This window comes from Trichosurus vulpecula, chromosome 4 (assembly GCF_011100635.1).
Source record: "Trichosurus vulpecula isolate mTriVul1 chromosome 4, mTriVul1.pri, whole genome shotgun sequence".
Taxonomy (NCBI): Eukaryota; Metazoa; Chordata; class Mammalia; order Diprotodontia; family Phalangeridae; genus Trichosurus; species Trichosurus vulpecula.
Genome location: NC_050576.1, coordinates 387,062,914 through 387,087,589, shown reverse-complemented (window position 1 = coordinate 387,087,589; position 24,676 = coordinate 387,062,914). Strand labels below are relative to the sequence as shown.

Genomic DNA, 24,676 nt, shown 5'->3' with positions numbered 1-24,676 from the left:
TTACCTGAGAAGCCGGGAACCCCTGGCCATCCAGAATCTCCCTTTTCACCAGGAGGTCCAGCACGACCTGGGTCTCCTTGGGATCCTGGCAGTCCTGTCAGTCCTGGGAAACCTGTGGGACAAATACATCATGAATTCCAAGTACACAGAGGGAAAAGTGATAGAATAATTACCCTTACATTAGACCAGAGGGTCTTAAATATTTTTTGGGCCGTGGATACTTTTGACAGTCTAGTTAAGCCTATGAAATCTTTCTCAGAATAATGGTTTTAGATAATTTGAAGGAAATGCTAAATTTAAATTAAAGGTTAGTGAAAATAAATATGCAAATTTTCTTTCTCATTTTAAGCTTCTGAAATCTCCCCTAGGTCAAGAACCCTTGTATTAGAACATTCTCAGAAGCTGACATTTATTTTCTGTCTTTTTGCTGAAAGTGGCAATGTTATGGACAAAATGAATAGAGGGAGTCTTTTTGGACAGCAATTGAAAATGGGGGGGAGGTGAGTGGAGAATTATTAGCCCTAGTTTAAATCTGGAAAACCCAAATGTCTCAAACAAAAACTCTGATTTTAGCAAGATTAGCTTATTTTTTCTACCATCTGGAGGAAAAAACACCTCGTACCTTTTTCCTGCTCAATATACAAGAAAATGTCTTGATGTGGACACCACAGAGCTCCCAAAGGATTCTGTCTATAATATCCTCTTTTGTTCAAAGGTTCTTAGGTATGAATAAGGAAAAGGACAATAATCGAATTCATCTTATTATTTGCCTTAGGTAACAGCATAAATTAATTTCTGCAAAAGCAATCCATTTAAAATCACATTATTAGTTTAGATGGTTGCTTGGCCACAAAGAAGCCTTAAATATTTTTTGAGCTCTTCCTTGTCACTTTGTTCTTTTTTTAAGATTCACGTTTCCTTTAATCCCCCTGTTGACAACATTAGCAGCAGTAAGGGAAAAGGGAATCGATTACTTACTTTTTTGCTAGTACCTTTGAAAGTACTGAAAACACTCATGTGGCACAAATCAGCATATTTTGTAGGCCCGAGGTATCATATGTTGTTATGGCAACATAGTCAGTATAAATATGCAACGACCACTTGTTCAGAGACAGGTGAATATATCCCCCTAAGCAACAGGTGAGTTACCTGTCTGTCCTTTCAGTCCAAGAAGGCCTTGAGATCCTTTTATGCCCATCAATCCTATGAAACCACGGTCTCCTGGCGTGCCTTTTTCTCCCGTAAATCCCTTTTCACCTGCAACAAGAGATTCTCTTTAAATAAATCTTTGCATTCCTTGTGACCTGGGGTCAGTGGGAGAGGGGAACTGGATGACAGACAGGCAGGCTTGTTTCTGTGTTTTTATTTTCTGACACAGCTTTTTGAATGTTTTGGTGCATGGCTAGTTTAAAACTACAACAACTGCTTTCTATATCTTTTGAAGACTTAAAAAACACCTTTTTCATTTTATTTTTTAATTAACAAGTATTTACTTTCTTTCCCTCCCACTTCACCCAGTAATTTAAAGGAAAAAAAGAAAAACAAAGACCTTGTGATCAATATCCATAGTCAAGTAAAAAAAAAATCTCACATTGTTCCTATACAAAAATATATAAAGGTTGTATTTGTTAGAGAGAAGCAGTATGTTGCAGTGGATACAGGGCCAAGAAATCCTGGGTTCAAATTCTGCCTCTGACAAATATGAATCGAGAGAACCTGGGTAAGTTACTTAATCTCTCAGTGTCTGGCCATTCTCTAAGACTAAAAGTTAAAAATGAAAGGCCAGTCCTCCTTAGCTGAAATGCTTTTCCTCCTTACTTCTACCTCCTTGATCACCCGGCTTCTTTCAAGACTCAGTTCAAATCTCACCTTCTGCAGGAGGTCTTTACCAGTTCCCTGTCTCCCCTTCTATCATCCCTCTTCCCCACAGCCATTGTGCCTTCCTTATGAGATTACCTTGCATTTACATTGTGGATACTTTGCATGTATACAGGTATTTGCAGGCTGTCTCCTCCATTAGGATGTGAGAGCTTTGAGGGCAAACACTATTTTGTTTTTCTTTTTTGATCCCCAGCACTTAGTTCAACAAATGCTTGTTGACTCTTAGTCTTGGTCAGTGAAGGGAGTTTCCTCACTTGAAGTACCTACACAACATAGCTAGATGGCGAAGTGGACAGAGTACAGGGCCTGATGTTAGGTAGCCGTCTTCCTCAGTTCAAATCTGGCCTCAGACACTTACTAGCAATGTGACTCTGGGCAAATCACTTAATCCTGTTTGCTTCAAGTTCCTTATCTATAAAATGAGCTGGAGAAGGAATGGCAAATCACTCCTGTATCTTTGCCAAGAAAAGCCCAAAGGCGGTCATGAAGAGTCAGACCTGTCTGAAACGACTCAACAACACACAAATGGAATCCCTCCAGGTTCAGAGCACTCTTCTAAGCTCTCCCCTCCTCTACTAAAGTTATAGGTAGAAAAAACAGATATCAATTTCTAACTACACACTCCTACTTTTAACTTATTTTTATAGTTTGTCTTTCCTCTCCCTCCCCACATCTGTGAAAATAACCAAATTGTTGAGTATTCTGGTTCATTTGTACCTTGGTAAGATCTTATCACACTATCCTTGTTTTCTTCGCATGCCTTAAAAAGCACTTTTTAAAGAATTTCCTTAAGCTCAAGAGAGACCCCTTCAGTATTCAGAAAAACACTATGACTGTCAACATTTTGGAAAAATCTGTTGGGAAAGTTTGCTTGTTTCCTATTGATTTTTACAGTATTTAGAATCTGCTATAAACAATATTTTTCATCTTTTAATCCATTATTGAAGTTTGTTTTATTTTCCTCCTTGCAAGCGTTATGACCGGCCCAAGTTGTTGCTAAGGACAGTCCCTCACTCTCCATGTTCAATCCTTCACTGTCTTCCTCGTGTCTAGTGAATCATTGGATTTAAAAAAAAAATCACTTCAGTCTCTGCTCAGGGTAAGAGTTTATTTTATAGCCCTTGCCACGTTTATACAACTCATTTCTCAGAGGAGATGAAGTCATCTCAAGAGAGAAAGTTAAAGAATAGTTACCAATCTGTAGAAGCAGAGGAAATTTCCCCACCGGGAGTTCTCTACACCAATGAAATCACAAGGAGCAAAAAGAAACGAGGAACAATCTGGGTCTCAGTCTTTCCCTGTCATGTACTTTGTGCTCCAGACATAACAGGCCATGCTTTCTTGTCTCCATGACTCTGCTCCTACTGTTCCCTGTATTTAGAATAGCCTCTTCTATTATCCCTCCCACCCCTGTTTCAATCAATCAAGAAGAATTTACTTAGCTCCTGTCACCTATTATATAGAATACCTCCTATGTGATAGGAACTGTTGTTCTTGGTTGTGGTGATACAAAGACAAGGAGCTACACATGCACACACGCGCACACACACACACATGCACACATGCACACACACGCGGCAATAATTGCAAGTAGGAGGGTACTAAGTGGAGATATGTGCAAAGGCCTCCTGTGGGAAGTAGATGTTTGATCTAACTCTTGAGAGAAACTAGAACCCTTCATTCTGTTGATATCCTACCCGTTCTTCAAAGCCCAGATCAAGTGGCCCTTCCTCCCTGAAGCCATCCCCGGTCCCTATAGCTGAAAATAACAGCCTTTCCTCTGTCCTCATGGTATATGTTTCTTCAGCACTTATCATACTTATAAATATATTTATCCATGTACAGGGTGTTCCTAAAGTCTGGACACACAGACCAAAATGCATATTTTCAAGAAATGAAATGAATGAAATTTTCAACAACATTTTATTTAATTGGCATATTAACAAATAACATCTTCACTAGGATTTCCACCATTTGTGATGCAAAGGTTGATGCGCTTTGCAAGTTTCACGTGAACTCGATGCATAATTCCGCATTGCCGTCGATTTTAGCACACTCACTCTTTATGCGTTCACTCAAGTGTGTTGCATCTGTGATTTTCATTGAGTACACCTTCTCCTTTAGCATACCCCAGAAAAAGAAGTCACTGAACAACAGTCTTAGGTGAAACAGTTAATGAGATCTTAATGAGATTTCCTATGTGTCCAGACTTTAGGGACACCCTGTACATTTCAGTTGTGGTAGCAAATGATATGCTTATAGACTATCGAGGGCTAGGCTTTCTGTCTTAAATTTATCAAATCTTCCCCAGAACATAGTACATTGCACTGCATACAGTAGGTGCTTCATAAATGTTTATTGTGTGAACGAAGGAATAAGTAAACCTAACCTTTTGATGATGTTCAGATTTAAAATAAAATACATACCGGCAAGTCCAGATATGCCCAGTTCTCCCTTCAGCCCTGGCCTTCCTGGTAAGTTTATAGTGTCTCCCTCATCACCTGTTGTATACACAAAGGATTATGAATAAGATTGGTTTCTATCTATTTAGTTTAAGTTTATATATACTTTTCCCAAATGTATCTAGAAGAACACTCACCAGCATCTCCTACACTTCCAGTCTCACCAAAAAGACCTTCTCGTCCAGGCATACCCTTGTCGCCCTAGGCCAAGATTACATATGGAGCTTTCTTAAAATACAGTTAATAGAATGGCAATATCACTTTGATCTCTCTATAAATTCAAAATGCTCAGTGTACCACCGAAACCCAATGCCAGAAACGATCACTAGGCTTATGAAAGGCTTCAGCTCAGCTTGGGGATGGGTTGATGGTGGCCTGTTTGTCTCTGAGAAGATACACATGATCTAAATGAAATAATCCTTATCACTAGGAAAGTAATTCTATACAATTTTTAGGGCAAAATACTTTTTTTTTTTTAACCTTTGAAGACAGATTTTGCCCGAGAATTATCTTAATGCTAACAATGAGGGAAAAATGGCTAGTTGAACCAACTAGGGCATAAACTTTGTGATTCCAAATGAGTTAAAAGTGGACAGTCAGTTTCAGTCTTCTGTGTCTTAATTTGGCTTCTTTCTTTCAAGTAGAGAGAACGGCCGTACTACCTGCCTTGTTTCAGGTGGTAAATACTTTGCAAATGATGTTATTTCCTTCAAGAAGCCCCTCTTAGACAACTTATTAGCCCCTATTAGGAAGGTTTACCTTGTGCTCCCAAATCACTAATATTCTGTCCTTTTGTGAAAGGTATAAAAAGGAGAAGAGAGAGAAAACCACTTTCACAATGGAGAAAGCTCATTGGTTTCTTTTTTTCTCTTCTCTTCCCCATCTAGACTACGGGCAGCTAGGTGCCCTAGTGAATAGAGTACAAGGCCTGCAGTCAGGAAGATCCAACTTCAAATCCAACCACAGATACCTCTTAGCTGTGCAACCCTGGGCAAGTCACTTAATCTCCTTCCGCCTCAGTTTCCTCAGTTGGAAAAAGGGAATAATAAAAAGGCTCTCTCCCAAGGTTGTTGTGAGAATCAAAGGAGCTAGTATTTGTAAAGTACTTAGATAATGTCTTATTGCTTTATTGTGTTCGACTCTTTGTGACCCTATTTGGGGCTTTCTTGGCAAAGAAACTCCTGAAGTGGTTTGCCATTGTCCAGGGTCACACAGCTAGTAGGTGTCTGAGGCCAGATTTGAAAAAGATGAATCTTCCTGACTCCAGGCCCAGCATTCCATCACCACCTAGCTGCCCTACATGGCACATAGTAGGCACTTAATAAAGGCTTATTCTTTTCCCTTTTCCCTTTCTATCTTGATATCTGTCTTTATTTTCTCTCTGCTTCCACTCCAACTCATTTTTAAATGATCAGTGCCTGAACTGGCTCTAGGACTGGTGGTAATAAGACTGTTGTGGAAGCATTTTTTCCCCCTTTTTGCTCAGGGATTGATGGTTATGTCTGAGACCTTAGGAAAATGATGAGAGAAAAGAAAAGGAAAACTTAGGGGGATCCTGAGGACTGTATGTACACCAAAGAGGGTTGAACAGATGGGAGAGATAGTGCCCCATTGCTGAGGGCTGCCAATAAGGTTGCAACACAAGTCACTCCTCCAGTGTGCTAGGTTTTGCTGTTATGTTCAGCAGTAACATGTAAGCCCACTGCTCAAGGCTGTGAGGTGAGAGGACCTTTAAATAACAGTGGGTCGTCCTATTACAGATGATTTTTAGGTAATGAAGTGGCATGTGATCCTATAACAGTTTTGATTTTAAGAAATCCCAGGGATCTTTCATCAAAAGCATTGTATTCTCCCACAGCCTAATGAAGTCATCAGACCCCTGTTCACACACCAGCCAATCTTATTCTAAAGTGCTTTAGCCAGTAGAACCACACGAATAGGACCTGGCTGTGATGTAGACATGCTGACATTTAAATCACTTTCAGATGCTGGCACAAGTAAACCACTTTCTGATTCTTATAATGAGTTTATTGAAGACAAATGCCTTTGATCCAGAACTTCTCATTTTTACTATTTTTGTCTTAGTGAACTCTGAATATGTCAGGGCTTGGCCAAAAGCCTTTATCAACAAGGAATGGGATCTTGTTATTAAGAACAAATTCAAAGCTGGGCCTGGACCAGTGCTGAGAAAATTTGCCTCTCTCCCTTCTTTGCAGAAGTGGGAGACTGTGGGCATGGAACATTGGAGATACCATTGGACTCACTGAAGTTGGTGGGTTTTGCTGAACTGCTTTTCCCCTTTTATTAAAAAAAAAAAACAAAACTAAACCTTTGTTACAGGGGATAGCTTACTTGGGGGGAGAAGTGGGACTGAAATGAAAGTGATATAAAATTAAAAAGATATCAATAAAATTAAACATAAAGCAGGGTTAGTAAGAAAGAAAAATAAAAAATTAAAGAATGTTACTATAATTTTTTTAAGTACAGGACCAGGTGTTCTGATGCAAGCCTATAAGATCTTTGTTCCCAGAGAGACTAAGGCTGATAGATCACTTGAGACTGGGAGTTCTAAGCTGTAGTGTGGTTAAGGTAATCAAGTATCTCTATACAATCTGGCACCAAATTGGTGAGCCCCTGAGAGCAAGAGGTCTATCAGGCTTCCTAAGGAAGGGGTCAACCAGTCCAAGTCAGAAACAGAGTGGGTCAATGTTTCAGTGGTGTTCCAACTATACTGTTGGCCCAGGAATGGCCTCTGCACTTCTGTTCTAGCGAAGGTAGGGAGACCCAGTCTTCAAAAATAAAAAATAAAAAAAATCCCACAAACAAAAGTCCCCAAACCATAAAGCAACAGGAAATACAAAGTATACTGACTTACCCGAATACCTACAAATCCAGGAAAGCCTCTGATACCAGGAGAACCAATTATGCCAGGGAATCCTTGCAAACCAGGCACTCCAGGAACACCGATTTCACCTTTGGCCCCTTTGATGTAACCGGGTGTCCCAGGTAACCCAGGAATTCCTGCCTGTCCGGGAATGCCTGGCATTCCTTGTCCACCTGGAAGAAGACTTCAATATAAAACTCTGGTGACAAATGAGGGTGTTGTTCTCCTAAAGCTTTCAACTTGAGAGCACAGCTGTGTTGTTGGAGAATGACAAGCAGAAAATGGGAAACTGAGCCTGCTTAACAGTAAAATCTTGCTATGGGTAACTGATTCCTAGGACTTGAGAATTTAAAGATGTCAGGAGAAAAAAACCCGAATAATTGAAATATAGTAAAGAAACGAGAGTACTTTTCTAGCAGAGATTGGGCATTGCCTCTTCTATGGCAAAAATAAAACAAAACTCTCCCATTTTGATACTCCTTGTTCAAGGGACAAAGGAAAGGTAGCAGAGGAAATGAATTTCTTCCCTGGCCTTAAAAGCACAGAGGGGAAGCCAGCGTGATGGCGCTGACAGAACCTTACCTTTTATGCCCCAATATCCTTTCCCACCAACAGGTCCTTCATCTCCTTTTTCCCCTTTGAAGTCTTTCATTCCTGGCAGGAATTTCGGAGGTGCTCCTGGAGGCCCTGGCTCTCCACGACTACCTTAATATGAACAGAACACAGCCATTTTTGGATGCCTCTCAACAGTGATAAAGGAACAAAGGTGGATGTACTCTCTAAAACCTCTTCCTGCTTACCTTCGAAGGCACTAAGTTTTGGGACGCTATGAACTATCAGGGTAGTATGCTGCCTGCCCTCTCACCAAAGCTTAATGGGTATAAGGTAAAGTATAACATACCTCCCAGCATAAAACTCTATTATTCCCATAAGCTATGCTGAAAGGCTATTCATACAACAGATGACTTAGGCTATATTATAGACAGAAACGTTCTGTGGATATACAGTGGGCTTTGGCTACTCATATGGAACTGAGAATGCTTGTCATCTCTGTGCCACTTACTCTATGGTATATGAGAAAGTGGGCAATGATAACCTTCATCTAGGGGTATACAGGGATATGTTTAACAATCAACTCTGAAAAAAAGACATTCATGATACATGAACTTTTGAGTTAAATTTGCATCATTAACATTTTCTGCATTACTTTCTTAAGTCTGGACAATCAACAAAACAACAAATCAAACCCTGATTTGTAGAATTTGCCTATTTCCAAGGTGTGATCTTTACGCTGAAAATTTCACAGTTGGCTCTCAATGGCCAGTAGGAACTAGATCCAATATTTTTCTATATTCAACTCAATTATTAAGCAGCTATTCTCTACAAAGCATCATACTAAGTGTTGTAGAAGCAAACACGACAACAACACCAACAAATAGTCCTTGCTCTTGAGTTTAATATTCTCTACTATATTGTAGGAAAGTTTCAGAGTGATAGCTGGGACTGAACTCCAGTGTGTTGGCCTGACCTAGGCATTATACAGTGCCTATGTAATACAGTACTAAAAAAGACAGTCAGCCCATAAGGACTTCAAGACTGAATGCAGGGGTTCACATCCTTTTTTTGTGTCATGGATTCCTTTGGCAGTCTTAAATGGACCTTTTTACAAATTAAATTTTATGTTTTTCAAATGAACAAAAACTGATTTTTCTTCCCTCCCTTCTTGCATTGGTAATAGAAAAAAACACACCAGAATTTTTATAACAAATATGCATAATTAAGCAAAAAAAAATTCCCACATTGACCAGGTCCAGAAACTACATATCTCATTTTGCCCATTGAATATTATCTTTCTGGAAATGGGTGGAGAGCATCCTTCATCATTGGTCTACTGGAATCACATTTGGTCATTGCATTGAACAGAATTCTTAAGCTTTTCAACATTGTTTTTACAACGTTGTTGTTGTATAAATTGCTTTTGTTGTTCTGCTCTCCATCAGTTCATACATGTCTTCCTAAGTTTCTCTAAAACTATGCTTTTTATAATTTCTTATGGTACGATGATATTCCTTTCCATCCATTCATATCATGGAAGGATACTTTGTCAAGCATGGGAAGTCTCACTATTGGAAGATGCAGGAATTGAGAAAACCAGCTGAGAATAAATTTAATCGGCTTGATCAAAGGAACTGAGAGGGGGCTCTACCAGGGACCAAAGTAATATAAGTTGGCACTGACTTAAGGGGAACTATGAAGGCCAAGGGAGCAGCTTAGTTTTCATGGTTAGGGTTAGTGTGCTTGCCACTGGAGGGCCTTAACAAGGCTAATAACATAATTGAAATAAACAAAATGATAAATTTGGCAGAGAACTATATAATGTTTGAGCTAAATGATTGAGACTGAAAAAAAGGAGCAGGTAGGGGTCGAGGGCAGCTGTGTATAGGGAACAGAAAGAGTAACCAGAGAGGCTGCTTCTAAATTAATTTGCAAAAGTGGAAGGAGGCACATTGGGAAGAGAGGCAGCTACATTGTGAGACAAGGTGATGCTCCAAACTACCCCCTGCAGCCAGTCTCTCATGACCACCATTAAATATTTATTAGTATTCTTAGTGAACAGCTAAACGCTACAGAAAAATTTAAAAGGTCAACAAGATCCAAGCCTGCTAGGAGATGACTGTGTAATTCAACAGTGTACCTGTGTAATAACAAAGGGTAAGGGAGAATGGCCATATTATTATACATTGTGCCTCTTGATTGTATGAGTGTATTTATTTATTTGTGCTACTTTCTTCCTGCAACAATTAGGTTTAATATGGGAAGTGTCTTTATACCAATTTAATGTATATGAGTCACTGAGATTTCAACTATTTTGGGATGAGTGAGTTGAATAGGATAAGAAAGTGTTCTCTCTTTTAGCATGGGAAGGACTTCCAAGAACTGAGCCAACTGAAAGAGATACTTTGGAAGAAGGAAGCTGTGGGTAAGTCATCAGTGAATTATGTGATAAGGTCCTGATAGACTGCACTTTCAAATGTACTGGGTTGATATTTTAGTGTGAGAGGAAGCCCTACCTCTGGAATCTGGTAAATCTAGCCTAAACTATTTTTACATAACTCAATTTAAAAACTATAGTCAAGATAATTGCTTGAAACACATCAGTTTAACACAAAATTGTTTGGAAATATGCATTTTTGCATCGTGAAGGGAGCAGAATCAGGAGAATGATTTGAACAATGAAGACAGTAACGTAAAAGAAAACAATTTTGAAAGAGTTAAGAACTCTGATCCATGAAATGACCATTCATGATTCCAGAAAGCTAGTGAGGCATGATTCTCACTTCTCAGAAGAGAAGTGATGGGCTAGAGATGCAGAATGCAATGCACATTTTCAGACACAGCCAATGTGTGAATTTGTTTTGTTTGGCCACACTTATTTATTATGAGGAGGTTTCTATTTGTAGAAGAATAATTGTGAGGGGAGAGTGGGCATGAAGTGATTGTGATGCAGAAAAAAAAGAAAGAAAAGAGTCAAAACAAAAAATACACAGAAGGAAAGGGACAGAGACAAATAGGACAGTTTTATTAATATTGTGCTAAACTGAATATACACAAAAATACATAATTGGAGTTTACAGTTTCACATACAATCCTTGAAAGGTTCAAATTTTCTATGTTTAATTTTAAAATAAAAAAGAGAAATATACATTTTATTTATTTTAAGACCTAAAACTTCCCTAAGAGCTTTGGCCTCAAATTCTGGTTCTGCCACCTGAGTGATCACAAGTAAGTCATTTAATGTCTCCAACACTCAGTTTCACTATTTGTAAAATGAGAGGGTACATAGATGTCCTCTAGGATCCTTTTCAGCTCTAAGTGTGTAATACTATGGGTCTTAAAAATGGCCTAAACTTGGGGCAGCTAGGTGGTGCAGTAAGTAGAGCACTGGCCCTGGAGTCAGGAGGACCTGGGTTCAAATCCAGCCTCAGACACTTTGACACACTTACTAGCTGTGTGACCTTGGGCAAGTCACTTAACCCCGATTGCCCCTGCAAAAAACAAAATGAAAAAAAGGCCTAGGCTAGATTTGCCATTTTGTTATAGAGTTGTGAGTCTCATTTTAAAATTTTGGAAAATTGTTAAGTTTGTAGTTGCTACTGTGGCACATTCTTAACAACATAGTTTGAATGAAGCTATTAATATGTTGCTTATTAATGATGAAATATACAAACAAGGTCCTAAGCATTTGAGGGCTCTCAGGCTTCCCAGAAATTCCTTAAATGCCGGTGTATGGGCTTAATAATTATTTCCTGAATTTAACTGTTGAATTGGGTCTTTGAGAAAGATTCATTCTAATACAGATATACCCCTTTCTCTACTCACATCACATACTCCTACCAGGAATACATTTCCCTATTCTTTTAGGCAAATCGTGGTTTTTTTTTTTTTGCTCCTACAAATTTTTGCTTATAGTTCACCTTCCAGACTGATCTCATCTGGTTCCTTCTGGTTACTATAACCATCCTAGCAATTTCTGTTAACGCTTATAGAAATAGCTCTATCTCTATCTCTCTTTATGTCTGTGTGTATATAGATACACTACATATATGCTCATATTCATATATAAATAATCTTTATGATTAAATATGGTTTTTATGTTTAGATCATTCGCATTTTTACATGCTTTTCTTCAGTTTATATGCTTTCCTAATTTGACTGTGTCAGAGACTGTGTCTTCCAGTTGGGTTTTTTGGTAACTAGTTGGAGTCAGTAGCAGCAGTGTTCTGTATGTGTTGAGTGCACAATAAACAGTGATTCTGGTTCATTGTGAATATCATACCACGCCACTATGAAAGAAACATAACATTGATTTGATGGTAAGTGGACATACCTTTCAAGCCTGGTTCACCAATTAGACCTTTCAAACCAGGAATTCCAAAATCGCCAACCTCTCCTTTGTATCCAATGATTCCTGGTCTTCCTTTGATACCCAGCATACCTTTGAAACCTTCCATACCAGGGGACCCTTTGAAACCTTGGTGAAAAGAATTGAAGTGTTAGGTTAGTCAGTACTAAATAGTCAGTCAATATACAATTCCAAAAGGTCCTCAAGAAGAATATATTTTTGAACTAATGAAGATAACCTTTCAAATCATAGGAGAATTATGCATTATTTTCATCTCATAAGCAGTGGGAGTTTGTTCATGAAGAGCTCAAGTCTTTGTTCTAATACAATTCTAATCAGAAAGATTTCCTAGGTTATCCTAATTTTCTTTTCTTCTTTCATTGTTTCTTCTTCGTTTCTCTCTCTCTCTCTCTCCCTCCCTCTCTCTTACTCTCTCTCTCTCTCTCTCTCTTTCTCTCTCTCTCTCTCTCAGCTTTCTTCATTTACCAATGGGTGTATGTCTAGTTGCAACCAGAATAGCCACAGAGGAAAGAATTACTTTTAAGTAAAATTTTCACAAACTCATAGGCCAGCCAGGAGATAATGAAGAACTGACATTAGAAATTGATGGAACTTTAATAATATACCACTCACAGAACTGAAACATGGAAAGAAGAAATTGCCATTATATCAACATTTAATGGTTCCCAGTTCAGATAAAATGCCTGTTTGCACATAAATATCTTTAGAGCAGAAAGGTCCATTTTTCCTGCATTTTATTTCTATATTTACTAAATTACTTTTGACCTATAACTCAGTCTCCTGAAAAAAAATAGGGAGTACCCAATGTACTTAAGCAACTAGCCCCAATTCTTGGGTCAGGTGTATCTCTGGTGCAAATTTTAAAACTGGCATGCTGATTAAAAAAAATCAGTCCTTGAGTGATTTTACGTAATAGTAGATGGCTCCCTCGGGACCTCAGACCTACTGTATTGAGAGAACAAGACTCTGGGTTGATTTTGAGCCCAGTAAGATCCAGTACCCCTAAGACAGGGTTTATCTAGATCATCATCCCTATAAATGTTATTCCAGTATATATATCCTTGGAGGTACCTTTTGTTCCTGGGATGCCAGGCATTCCAGGTATCCCTTGATATCCAGGTTCTCCTCTTCTGCCTTGCTCTCCTATAAAACCAGCATCACCTCTGTCACCACCCAGACCTTTCATCCCCACAGGGCCAGGGACTCCTATGTCACCTCGATCACCTCTATCACCAGGTAGACCTATAAAAAAGGCAGATTAGAAAAATATTACAAAATATATATTCACAGAAGGCAAAATCATTTTATGATGGTCTTCATGGAACTAGCTAAACATTTTTCAATCTAATTCAACAAGTTGTTTTGAACGGCTTGCTATGTCTGCAAGTCACATGCTACATGTAGAGGGATCTATAAAGATGATTTACACACACACACACACACACACACACACACACACACACACACAGCCATTAGGGTGCCATTTTCTATCTCCAGGAGAGAAAAAAGTTTTTGTACACAAATAAAAATATGCTAAATGAATGGGAAAAGCAAAAAAAGTCAGGGATGGGGACTTTCCAAAGGGAAAACTTATTAGTAGTGGGATAGGAAACTATGGACATGTTGATGAAATCTAAAATTAACATAGAAACTTTCTAAGTTGAAAATTTCTAAGAGGATTTTATACTTATCAGAGGTTGGCAGCTTATAGTGTGTATGCCAAAGATGGTATTTGACCTCATTTTGAGTGATGTGGCCAGGGCCAGTTCTGGGGCAAAATTCTGAAATCAATGAGGTTTATTTTGGGGTACAATTCTACCTCCCTTATCAGTTTCCTTTTATGTCTTCATGCCACCTTCTGTTCCATGTAGAAATTTAGTTCCCCTGCCCTTCCACCCCACATGCAATATTCCGCGTGTACCTTGAAGACCAAAAAGTCTTCAATGATATTATAATGGTAGCTCCTCAAGGTAGGGGTTGATATTTATGGATGGGGTGGGGTTGGGGTTGCTGTGTACTTTACTTGCTAGTCAGATTAGGTAGATGGTACCTTGCCTTCTGGCTGTCTTTCCCCTCCTTCTGACCACCTCTTACATTTGTTAATGGAGGGATCCCCTCTGGTTGCCCTGACTTCTGCTTCAGTCCTTTTTCCATTTCTAATGTTACTATCCTAATTGAAGCTCTTATATTCTCATGCTTGAACTGTCTCAGGAACTCCAGAACTGGTTTTCCCTGCCTCTGTCTCTTTTTGTGGCAGTCCTCTGGCTTTCTCACATCAGAATAATCTTCCTAAAAGCATCACGTTGATTATGTACTTTCCCTTCTCAAAAACACTGAAAAACTCCACATTGCCCAAAGAATGAAGTTCAAACTTTTAAAGTTGGATACAACCCCTAACTCTCCAAATCTTGCCCATTTATTCTATTCTAAACAGTCTTCTACTCTGGTCAGGCTACCGAACACTGCTTAAGCTTTCTTGCTGTTTTCCTTGGTCTCCCAGGTCCCTTTGGCTGGCTTTGCCTTTCTCCCTCCTCCCTGTGTAGCTAAACTCTACCGTTCCTTAAGAATCTAGCTCAAGTCTGATCACAGGTTTTGTGCTGGAAGAGACCTCATAGAGGTCTTTTATTTTAACTCCTTCCCTTTACAAGGAAGAAGAAATGGAAGACCAGAAAAATTAGCTAGCCACACAGGCATGATGCCCCAGAGCTGAGATTTGAACCTAGGCCCACTTGCTGCAAAGTCAGTGGATTCTCTCCTTAATATAGATTTCCTAAATTACCACAGTTCTCAATGACAGCTTCCTTCCCTGAACTCTTGGAATACTTGGTTGGCATTCATTTGGCATTGTCATTCAACATTTCCTGTGTACATTGAAAAGGGTGGGTGGATGCTAGATTGTGAAGGGATTTATTTTTTTAGATAGGTTTTTGTGAACATTTTTTAATTTTTCAATTGCCAAAATTTCCCACTATATCCTTCTCCCTCCCAAAATATAAAAAATATGACAACAAAACAAGGGATTATTTAGGAAGAAAAAGAAAAAAGGAATGAGAGGGAAAATCAGCAAAACTATCACTGTATTTTAAAAAATGAGAATATGTTCAATGTTTCAGACTCAAGGGCTGCCCTCCTGCCTCTGCCAATGCATGGGCAGAGGTGTTTTCTCTTATCACTTCATTGGGGTCAAGATTGTTCTTTATAATGTTGCAACATTCCTTTTCAGGTTGCTCTTTTCCATTTACTCTGTTTTGAAATCATTGTGTATATTGTTTTCTTGGTTCTGCTGAGCATTTGTTAGAAATAAGAACTTTCGCTGATTGAAAATTGACCAATAGCCAAGAAGCCTGAATCAGAAAGGATCAACTCTTTGGCTCAGGAGTCTTCCCGACTGGATCCTTGACCAGTGGACTTCTTGGGGAAACTGGTTCCACTCTAGTGTGGTATCCTGTACTCTTATCTCTCTGAAGACACACCTATAGGGGACATTGTCACTTGGAGGCACCAAGAAGCATTTATTTAGAATAGGGTTTCTTAACCTGGGATCCTCAAAATAAAAAAAATGACATTATATATGCATGCGTGTGTGTGTGTGTGTGTGTGTGTGTGTGTGCATTTTTTTCCCCTTTATAATCCTGTGTATTTTATGGAGAAGGAAATGAAAAAACTTTGCAGTATCTTTGCCAAACCCTATGAAGAGAGGTCCATGGGGTCAAGAAGCATTGGACATGACTGACCCAGCTGAACAACAGCCACAAATTTTATGTTCTGCATTTTAAAATATTACTCTGAAAAGGGTTTTCCAGATTGCCAAAGGGGTCCATGACCACAAAAATGTTAAGAACCCTTGCTTTAGACTATGTAGTGGGTACAACTAGGTAAAAGGAGTTCCCAGGATTTCATTTTCCATAATGTTAGGTATAGGATTGACAGAGAATCACTCACTGGAAAATTCCCTAAGACTACTGTAATGTTAATGGAATAGGAAGATCTTCCCCATACATTAATAGGCCTATGAGATCTGCTTTGAGCTCTGGCCCAGCTCACAACTGTAATACATCCTGAGTCACATAGAGCCCATCGGGGGAGTAACTTGCCTAAGGAAGAGGCTTGCTTACTGGGAGGCTTTCACACCTTTTGGCACTAAGCTAATTAGGCACTGAGTTACGAGGGTTGTGATGCCTTCTAGCTCTGAGCCTATTAGCCAAAAGTGAACATTTTGTGAACACTTTTTTATTTTTCACTTGCCAAAATTTCTGCGTTTTAAAATATTACTCTGAAAAGGGTTTTCCAGATTGCCAAACAGGTCCATGACCACAAAAATGTTAAGAACCCTTGCTTTAGACTATGTAGTGGGCATAACTAGGTAAAAGGAGTTTCCAGGATTTCACTAAAAATACGGTGATAGTTTTGCTGATTTTCCCCCTCACTCCTTTTTTCTTTTTCTTCTTAAATAATCCTTTGTTTTGTTGTCTCACTCTGAGGTGAGATTTTGCTTTGGGAGTTTGCATATGAGAAGGATCTTGTGATTCCCTGGACAGGACTCTGAGTAGCCATTTGTTCAGAGCCCCCTGACTACTCAGATGTATCTGTGCTCCCTAGATCCAGTGTTATATGTAGGTGTCTATATTACTTTGATCAGACAGCTGGAGCCCTGTCTGTTGGTTTTTGTGCTAATTTCTCTGCTTGCATTTTCTCTGCTTATATTTTCTCCATGTGCAGTGTGCTGACTTTTCCCTGAACTAGTGAATGTAATTAAAAGTAAGATTGTTAACCCCTTTAAAAGCTCTCTTTCCTTTAAAAGCAGACCAAAGAGCCTGTGCTAGCAGGCCATCCTGGGTATGCTAGGGTGCTTGCTGTTACACCTATATATCTTCCCAAGAAGGTTGAATTTTGGCTTCAGAGTGGTAATAACATCAGAAGAGGATTATGATTGGTAGGAATTATCTTGAAGGGGGCCAGGTAGAAAAAGTATAGCTGCTAAAGAGGGCAGGAGGGAGGGAAGAATAAGTAGGGAAGAGGAGACAAGCTGTGGGCTATTTTGAGAGTGGGGTACAGAAGAGTCTAGTGGAATGGTATTGCCACGATGTCCTCAAATATAGGAGTCTCAACAAGATCCTGACAACTCCGCATTCAAAGTAAGAGGCATCATAAATCTCCAGCTTGTCCTAAGAAATCAATGCAGAACTCTTAAAAGGCAGACGATTGTTTTCTTGGATGAACACAGATGTCCAGAGAGCAGAATGTTACGTACCTGCAAATCCTGAAGGCCCTGGAAGACCTGGTGGTCCTTCTTGGCCTTGAGGTCCTGGAAAGCCATGTGTTCCGGGAGGCCCTGGTAATCCAGGCTGACCTGAAGGACCTGGGAATCCAGGCTGACCCTTCAACCCAGGCATTCCAGGCATACCTGGGCTTCCTACAGGAAATCAGAAAAATATGTTCACATATCCACATCTTACTGTAAATAATCAATAACAATTTTTTTTTTTGCCCAGTGTTTAACATATTTTGCCAGATATAATCAGATTGGCCTCATGGTGGCCATTTGCAGAAGATATGTGACCAAGAATATAACCGCAGTCTTACAAATTAGAAAAATGAAGCATGAGGTGAGAGCAATATGATTGGCTAGAGGCCAATCTTAGAGTCCGGAAAACCTGAGTTCAAGTCCTACCTCTGATGTGTACTACCTGGGCACTCAAGATACAATTCACTTAACCTCTCAGGAACTCTCAATTGCTGTAAGTTACACTTATACTATACAAGTACAACTTGCTGATGCATATTAGGGAAGGGAGTTTCTACATTGGTTCCCTATACCAGTGAAATCAGGGATTCAGACCAAAATAAATAAGCAAACAAACACACAAGCAAACAAACAAATAAATAAATGGAATAAAAAATGTTGAATTGCAACTTCAGGAGCCTGATGGTGAGGAATATTTCCCTCCTCTTAGAGGAGATGTGGAATGAAACCAAGAGTTTTGGACATGCTTAATGCACTTATTTGGGGCAGCTGTGGTGCAATGGATAGAATGCCAGGACTGAAGCGAGGAAAACTCATCTTCATTAGTTCAAATCTGGCCTCAGACACTTACTAGCTGTGTGACCCTGGGTGAATCGCTTCACCCTGTCTGCCTCAGTTTCCTCATCTGTAAAATGAGCTGGAGAGGAAAATGGCAAACCACTCTAGTATCTCTGCTAAGAAAACCCCAAATGAGGTCATGAAGAGTTGGCCATGACTGAAAATGACTAAACAACAAACGTACTAATTTATTTTGACTAAGTATGTATTATTACAAGACAAAAATCTTCATATTGGGGTCAGAGGGCAGGAGGGGGAGTCACCGGGAAATCAGAGGGAGAGATAGAAAAATTAAAAAGAATTGAGGTGATGTTGACCAAAAGGACAGCTGGACCCAGAATCCAGCGTCCCCGACACTGAGTACTGGGCTGGACACACTGACTCATGCCAATGCCCAAAGGACAAAAGCTTAAGCAGCTACCTCATGAGTCTATTAGCAGGCTCAGAGGCGATAGTATATATAACTTGTTTTAGAAACTCTAACATGTTACATAAATATTAGTTATTACTAACTACTAGTAAGAATAAGATTATGAGCAGAATTTGCCTAACTGCAGCACATCATCACTAAGGGCACAGCTCTGCTGCTAAGGGCACATATTTTTTATTGTATCCCTTCTCCATCTTCTGAGTTGATATATGGGGGCACAGAAGAGATGAAAAGGAGAATAAATGCTGACAGATTGTTAAATGAATTTTAAAAGTAGGCTGTGCTACGGGCTGTGAAGTCAAGAGGCTAAAACCAAGGTCCCCACCACAGATATCTGGTTTCCTCTAGAAAGCCTATAGAGTAAAGATTGATGGACCAGCTTTTCCAAGTAACATTTAGAGTTTGGCATAAGCTGAGGGGACTAAGAAAGAAAGCACAGGCAGAGTTTTGAGGAAGATGGGGATGGTGGTAGGAGAAGACAGCCTCTGGTTTATAAGGTTGTCTCTGTGTCTGTCTCTGTATCTGTCTCTGTCTGTCTGTCTGTCTCTCTCGCTCTCTCTCTCTCTCTCTCACACACACACACTGGAATGGGCCCTGAACTACAGACTATACCTTTGAAAGCTATACCTTTTGATGCCATTACGCCGGCAGAAAGCTCCATTCAGGTCAGAAATCAAAAACAGAGAACGTTTTACACTTTCCATTTTATTGCTTTGCTATTAAATATTTTGGGGGATAATTTCCTTCCAGTTCTGGATTATGATTTTATGATCCTCTAAAGGAATATCTGTAAATAGGGATTCAATTGCCTAGCAAAACTAATAGCTTTGTGGGTGTGCTGGTAAATGTTTAACAACTGACTTGGGAAGGGTAAGGCTGCATGCACAGTGCACCTTTTAGTATAATCTGCATGACTGATATTCTCTCCATCACTTTCTTCATGCTCAGGAAAACAGTAAAATAATCTCTGATTCGTAGCAGTTGCTACAGGTGTAAATATTCACACAGAAAATTTAACAATCTGCTCTTCAAAGCTGGTTCAAGCTGGTTTTACCCAGAACACTCTTAGCTTTTTTTTGCTAAAAACAAAACATTGAGATATATCCATCTGTACCTAGTGCAGAATGGTTAGTGCTGAATTCGAGTGCATTGTGTGTGTCAGTGTGTGTTTGTGTGCACACAGATGTGTATATATACATATGTGTGTGTGTATGTATGTCTATATACACACACTCATATTGTTGCTGTTGTTCAGTTGTTTCAGTTCTGTCCAACTCTCCCTGACCCCATTTGGGATTTTCTTGGCAAAGACGCTGCAGCTGTTTGCCTTTTTCTTCTCTAACTCATTTTACAGATGAGGAAATAGAGGCAAACAGGGTGAAGTGACTTACCAAGGGTCACACAGCTAATGAGTGCCCCAGGCCAGATTTGAACTCAGGAAGATGAATTTTCCTAACTCCAGGCCTGGCACTCTATGTGCTGTACCGCTTAAGCCCATATATGTGCATATATATTTAGATGTTTCATATTTTAAACTATGCTCAAATATATAATCCATCACACCAGAAGCAGGAATCCTGCAGATACTAGCTATGCTAAGAAAAGCTATGTTCCTATGATATTGCTGAACCTCCCCCGATCACATGTAGTTATACTGTAAGTTTTGATGTGTTGGAAATTTGATTTAAAAAAAAAGTTAAGTATACTGGCTACACAAGGTTTATACGACTGGCCATAAAGGTGGTGCTAGGAACTAGACATCCTTAAACATGTAAAATAATTCTGCAGACATTTTCAAACTAAGACAACATAAAGCCTACAGGAAATATTTAGGGTTTTTTAAAAAAATCAACTACTAGGGGCATGATTTTCTGGGAGGGTTGCAAGATAGATTGATTATGGGAATGCTCATACGTTTGGCTTGTTCTGCTTTTCTTGAGAATTTGTAAGTTTCACTTTTGTTTAAGAGATCCCATGACATCTTTCACAATACTGGACGTTTCTTTGTTTCATTATTACCATTTCCTTAATTGGTTCTCTTTCTCACTGACTATAAAGGAATCTACAGATTTCTAATAGGCTGACTGAAGCTAAAGATCAAGCAGGCTAGGCATCTAAACTTGGTAGTCCCTTTTTCTAATGAACTTAGGTTACTGTGAGGGCTAGTCACAGAGGTGGCATGGCCAAGTGGATGGAGATTCAGTCTTAGAGTCAGGAAGTACAAGGCTCAAGTCTTTGCCTCGATACACAGAAGCCACATGCTTCTGGATAACTCACTTAAACTTTCGATATCCCTGGAAACTCTCTAAGCCTATTAGAGAAAAGGTGTTGGTCTGTATTGGTGGGAGAATCCCATGAAATCATAAATTCAGTAAAAAAAAACCCACAACCCTCCGAAGCCCCCTAAAACACCAAACCAAACCAACTCCCCCCTAAAAATAGTGTCAGGCAGATGGTAGCTTAAAAAGTCAAGTAAAAGTGAAGTGGTTTTGTGGCCTCCATGCTCTGTGAGGTTTTCCTCTTGGTTCTCTGTCTTCAGTCCTCTGGACACCAAATATTCTCCTGCTACTCTGAATATGCTTTGGGAGCTCCCACTGTTACGATCCACTTTGGCATCACTCCATCCTCCAAACCTGCTAACACTTGATCTCCTCCATCAAAACTTACTTGTACTATGTCTCATTTCCTTAGGACCTTGCTTTGTGAATGGCAAAAAGCTATTTTGTATTTTAGTGTTAATGGATAAAACCAAGTTAATGTGTTCTTCCAGATAACATCTGACTTTGCTAGGAGACACTTCAGATACTTCAGTCAGGCCATTTGAGGTGATAATGGAGCTAAGGGGATTATCGATTTCCTCCCAGTCATATCATAAACGCAACCTGCCTCTCTGTCTATAATCGGGACAGCCACCTGGCTCCTTCCATCCCCTCTCGACAGAAGATGGCATTTGTATATTCATCTTGATATGGACCAAGTAATGGTGGATGCTTTCTATATTTCAATGAGCTATATAAATAAGTCTTTGGCATTCAGTATGACTATGAATGCTTAGTCTTTATAGTCCAATCCCTTATTAAGTGCCAGGGCTTTTGACTCTAAATGCCAATTTAGTATACATTTGCAAATTTAAATTGACCCCAGGTTCAGACTATGTCAAATAAAATTAATTTAAGCTAACTTGTCAAACCAATATTAATAACATTTCATGCAGTGAACACAAAATGGGTTTTTAAAGCCATTCATCTGAAATGCATCTCAAATCATCTATATCCCGCCTCTTAACTCTCAGTATAGACCTCTGAATTATTGGTCCAAACCCCAGCTATCACCTGAGCCATATTTTGTTAGCAGGATCTCATAGCTGGATCTGGACTAACTCCCTTATTTTAGAGATAAGGAAACCGAGGCCCAGAGATGTGAACAAATTTACTTAAGGTCACATATGTAGTAAATGGCAGGATTAGGATTTGAACTCTGGTGTTCTGGCTCTAAACCCAAAGCTCCTTTTTTGTTGTTCAGTAGGTTCAGTCATGTATGACTCTTCATGACCCCATTTGGGGTTTTCTTGGCAAGGATACTGGAGAGTTTTGCCATTTCCTTCTCCAGCTCATTTTACAGATGAGGAAACTGAGGCAAATGGGGCTAAGTGAGTTGCCCAGGATCACACAGCTAGTAAGTGTCTGAGGCCACATTTGAACTTAGGTCTTCTGGACCGACCAGCGTTCTATCTGTTGTACCACCTAGCTGCCCAAAGCTCTTTCAATTATTGTGTACCTAGGAGGACAAAGCTCCTTTCTTCCTCATTTATCTTCAGTTAAAAAAAACACAAAATGGACCATATTGAATTAAGTTAGAGGATGCAAACAGACAATGTTATCATTACTACCATGAAAAATATTTCTGAAACTAAATAGAGGAACTCATTATGGTAGAACTCAGACAACATGGTTGTATCTTTTCATCTACAATTGGAATTATAGCTGATGATGATACAATGCTTTAAGCTTTACAAACCACTTAACATACAATATCTCATTTGATCTTTATAGTAACCCTCTAAGGTAGGTCCTATAGGTATTATCATCATCCCCATTTTATCAATGAGAAAACAGTTTCAGTGAGGTTAAGAAACTTGTCCATGGTTATATATGCACATACGCAGACATGCATACACATAGACATCCCCCCTCTGCCCCCCATACACACACATTCTTAACTATGTATAACGATGGATAATTTTCCTAACTTCACTGAGACCATCTATGTATAGATTCATATAAAATGATGTGCTTACTATATATCCATATAAAATGGTATGCTTATTATATAGTTTATATATGTGTGTGTGTGTATGTAGAGAGTTTTATGTACATAAAACTACACACACACACAAATATATGTATATATATATGTACATATATATATATATAACTATAGTTTACAGACAAAAACTATATATATTATATAGAACCACACACATATATAGCATTCAAGACAGGAGATGAGCTAAGGTCTCTTCTTACTCTATCTCACGACATGACCACACTTACATTGCCTCTTTATACCCAACACAAGGAAGTTCAAGAAATCCATTAGGATTAAGAGGTCCTACTAATGTCTTTAGTATCAAAGGAGAGTTGCCCCAAACATTGATTTACTGAAAAGGAGATTTACCTCTAAATCCCGGAGGTCCCCTATTTCCTGGTTCTCCCTTCGACCCTGGGATTCCAGGCAAACCAGGATCTCCTGGGAGACCAGTCTGTGCACCTAAGACTTCTCCAGGTAGTCCTTTTTGTCCCGCTGGTCCTACAGCACCTGGTAGCCCTGCAGTGCCTGGGCTTCCATCCAGTCCAGGGAGCCCTGTTGCACCTTTGGATCCTCTGGGTCCAACAAATCCTAAAAGAAAAAAATAGATAACCACTGTAGCTATTGGTCATGAATAATACAGTTTAAAAAAATACATGAGAAATGGGATCGAAACTGAACAACTTTGCAAAGGACATATACCTTTTGGTGGAGTTATGAATTGGTTCAACCATTCTGGAAAGCAATTTGAAACTATGCCCCGAAAGTTATTAAACCATGTATATCCTTTGACTCAAATATACCACTACTAGACCTTTCCCCCAAAAAGGTCAAAGAAAGAGGAAAAGGGCCCACATGTACAAAAATATTTGTAGCAACTTTTGAGGTTATACAAAGAATTGGATTCCTCAGTTGAAGAATGGGTGCCAAATTATAGTATATGAATGTAATGGAATTTTACTATGCTATAAGAAATGATGAAAGGGATAGTTTCAGGGAAGCCTAGTTTTATGATCTGAGGTGAATGAACAGAACCCAGGGCAGGAAATAGACAAATCAGAGAGCTTTGAAAGTAATATATTATTATATTCTTATATACTTCAAAGGAAAAGTAGGCTGAATGAGACAGACATTTACAGATTCATGTACAACCCACATTATCTGTTCTACTTTTTATGTAGAAATTCTAATTTTATTTGTTCTTTGTCAAACAAATGAAAACCCCCCAAAAGAGCATGCCTAGACTAGGCACCTTTCCCCTTGATCTATCTCTGGGCCTTCTGTAGCCACTTTGAATGTAACAGTTCTCATAAAACATGAGTGTTCTGTCCTCAGGGCCTCTTCTTTTTCCTTCCTTTTCTGGTCATAATCCTAACATTTGTAGGAGATGGAGTTTTTTTTTAAACTATCTGAATCTCATAAAGCTATTATACATGTTTTTATTTTAAAAAAGTAAACAGAAAAGATAGAAACTTGGTATGATCTGTCTTGTTCTATGTGAAAGTATGCTTGTTATAAAACTTTTCAATATAAAATCAAGACAGATGAGAACGACCATAGAACTTAGAACTAAAATGTCTTGGATTATAGATTTCTGTCTGGTAACAAATCCCTAATGAGACAGTAGTTTTTTTGGAGACCTTTTCTTCAATAAAGAATTAATCAATGGTCCCTTGTGTGAAATTTACTGTAAAAAAAAAAGTCA

General features: G+C 39.1%; 1 protein-coding gene across 2 annotated transcripts in view; it reads right to left on the bottom strand.

Moving 5' to 3' along the window:
- The window catches only part of COL4A2 (collagen type IV alpha 2 chain), a 291,784-nt gene that overhangs the window by 30,205 nt on the left and 236,903 nt on the right, over positions 1–24,676 (bottom strand). For both annotated transcript variants that reach the window (XM_036755105.1, XM_036755106.1), the window contains exons 29-38: positions 23,341–23,562; positions 17,403–17,564; positions 13,223–13,393; positions 12,116–12,259; positions 7,810–7,932; positions 7,219–7,400; positions 4,481–4,544; positions 4,308–4,382; positions 1,150–1,257; positions 5–112 (exon numbers count right to left, since the gene is read on the bottom strand). In XM_036755105.1, coding sequence (XP_036611000.1) covers positions 5–112; positions 1,150–1,257; positions 4,308–4,382; positions 4,481–4,544; positions 7,219–7,400; positions 7,810–7,932; positions 12,116–12,259; positions 13,223–13,393; positions 17,403–17,564; positions 23,341–23,562 — 1,359 coding nt within the window. The remainder of the gene's footprint in view (positions 1–4; positions 113–1,149; positions 1,258–4,307; positions 4,383–4,480; positions 4,545–7,218; positions 7,401–7,809; positions 7,933–12,115; positions 12,260–13,222; positions 13,394–17,402; positions 17,565–23,340; positions 23,563–24,676) is intronic.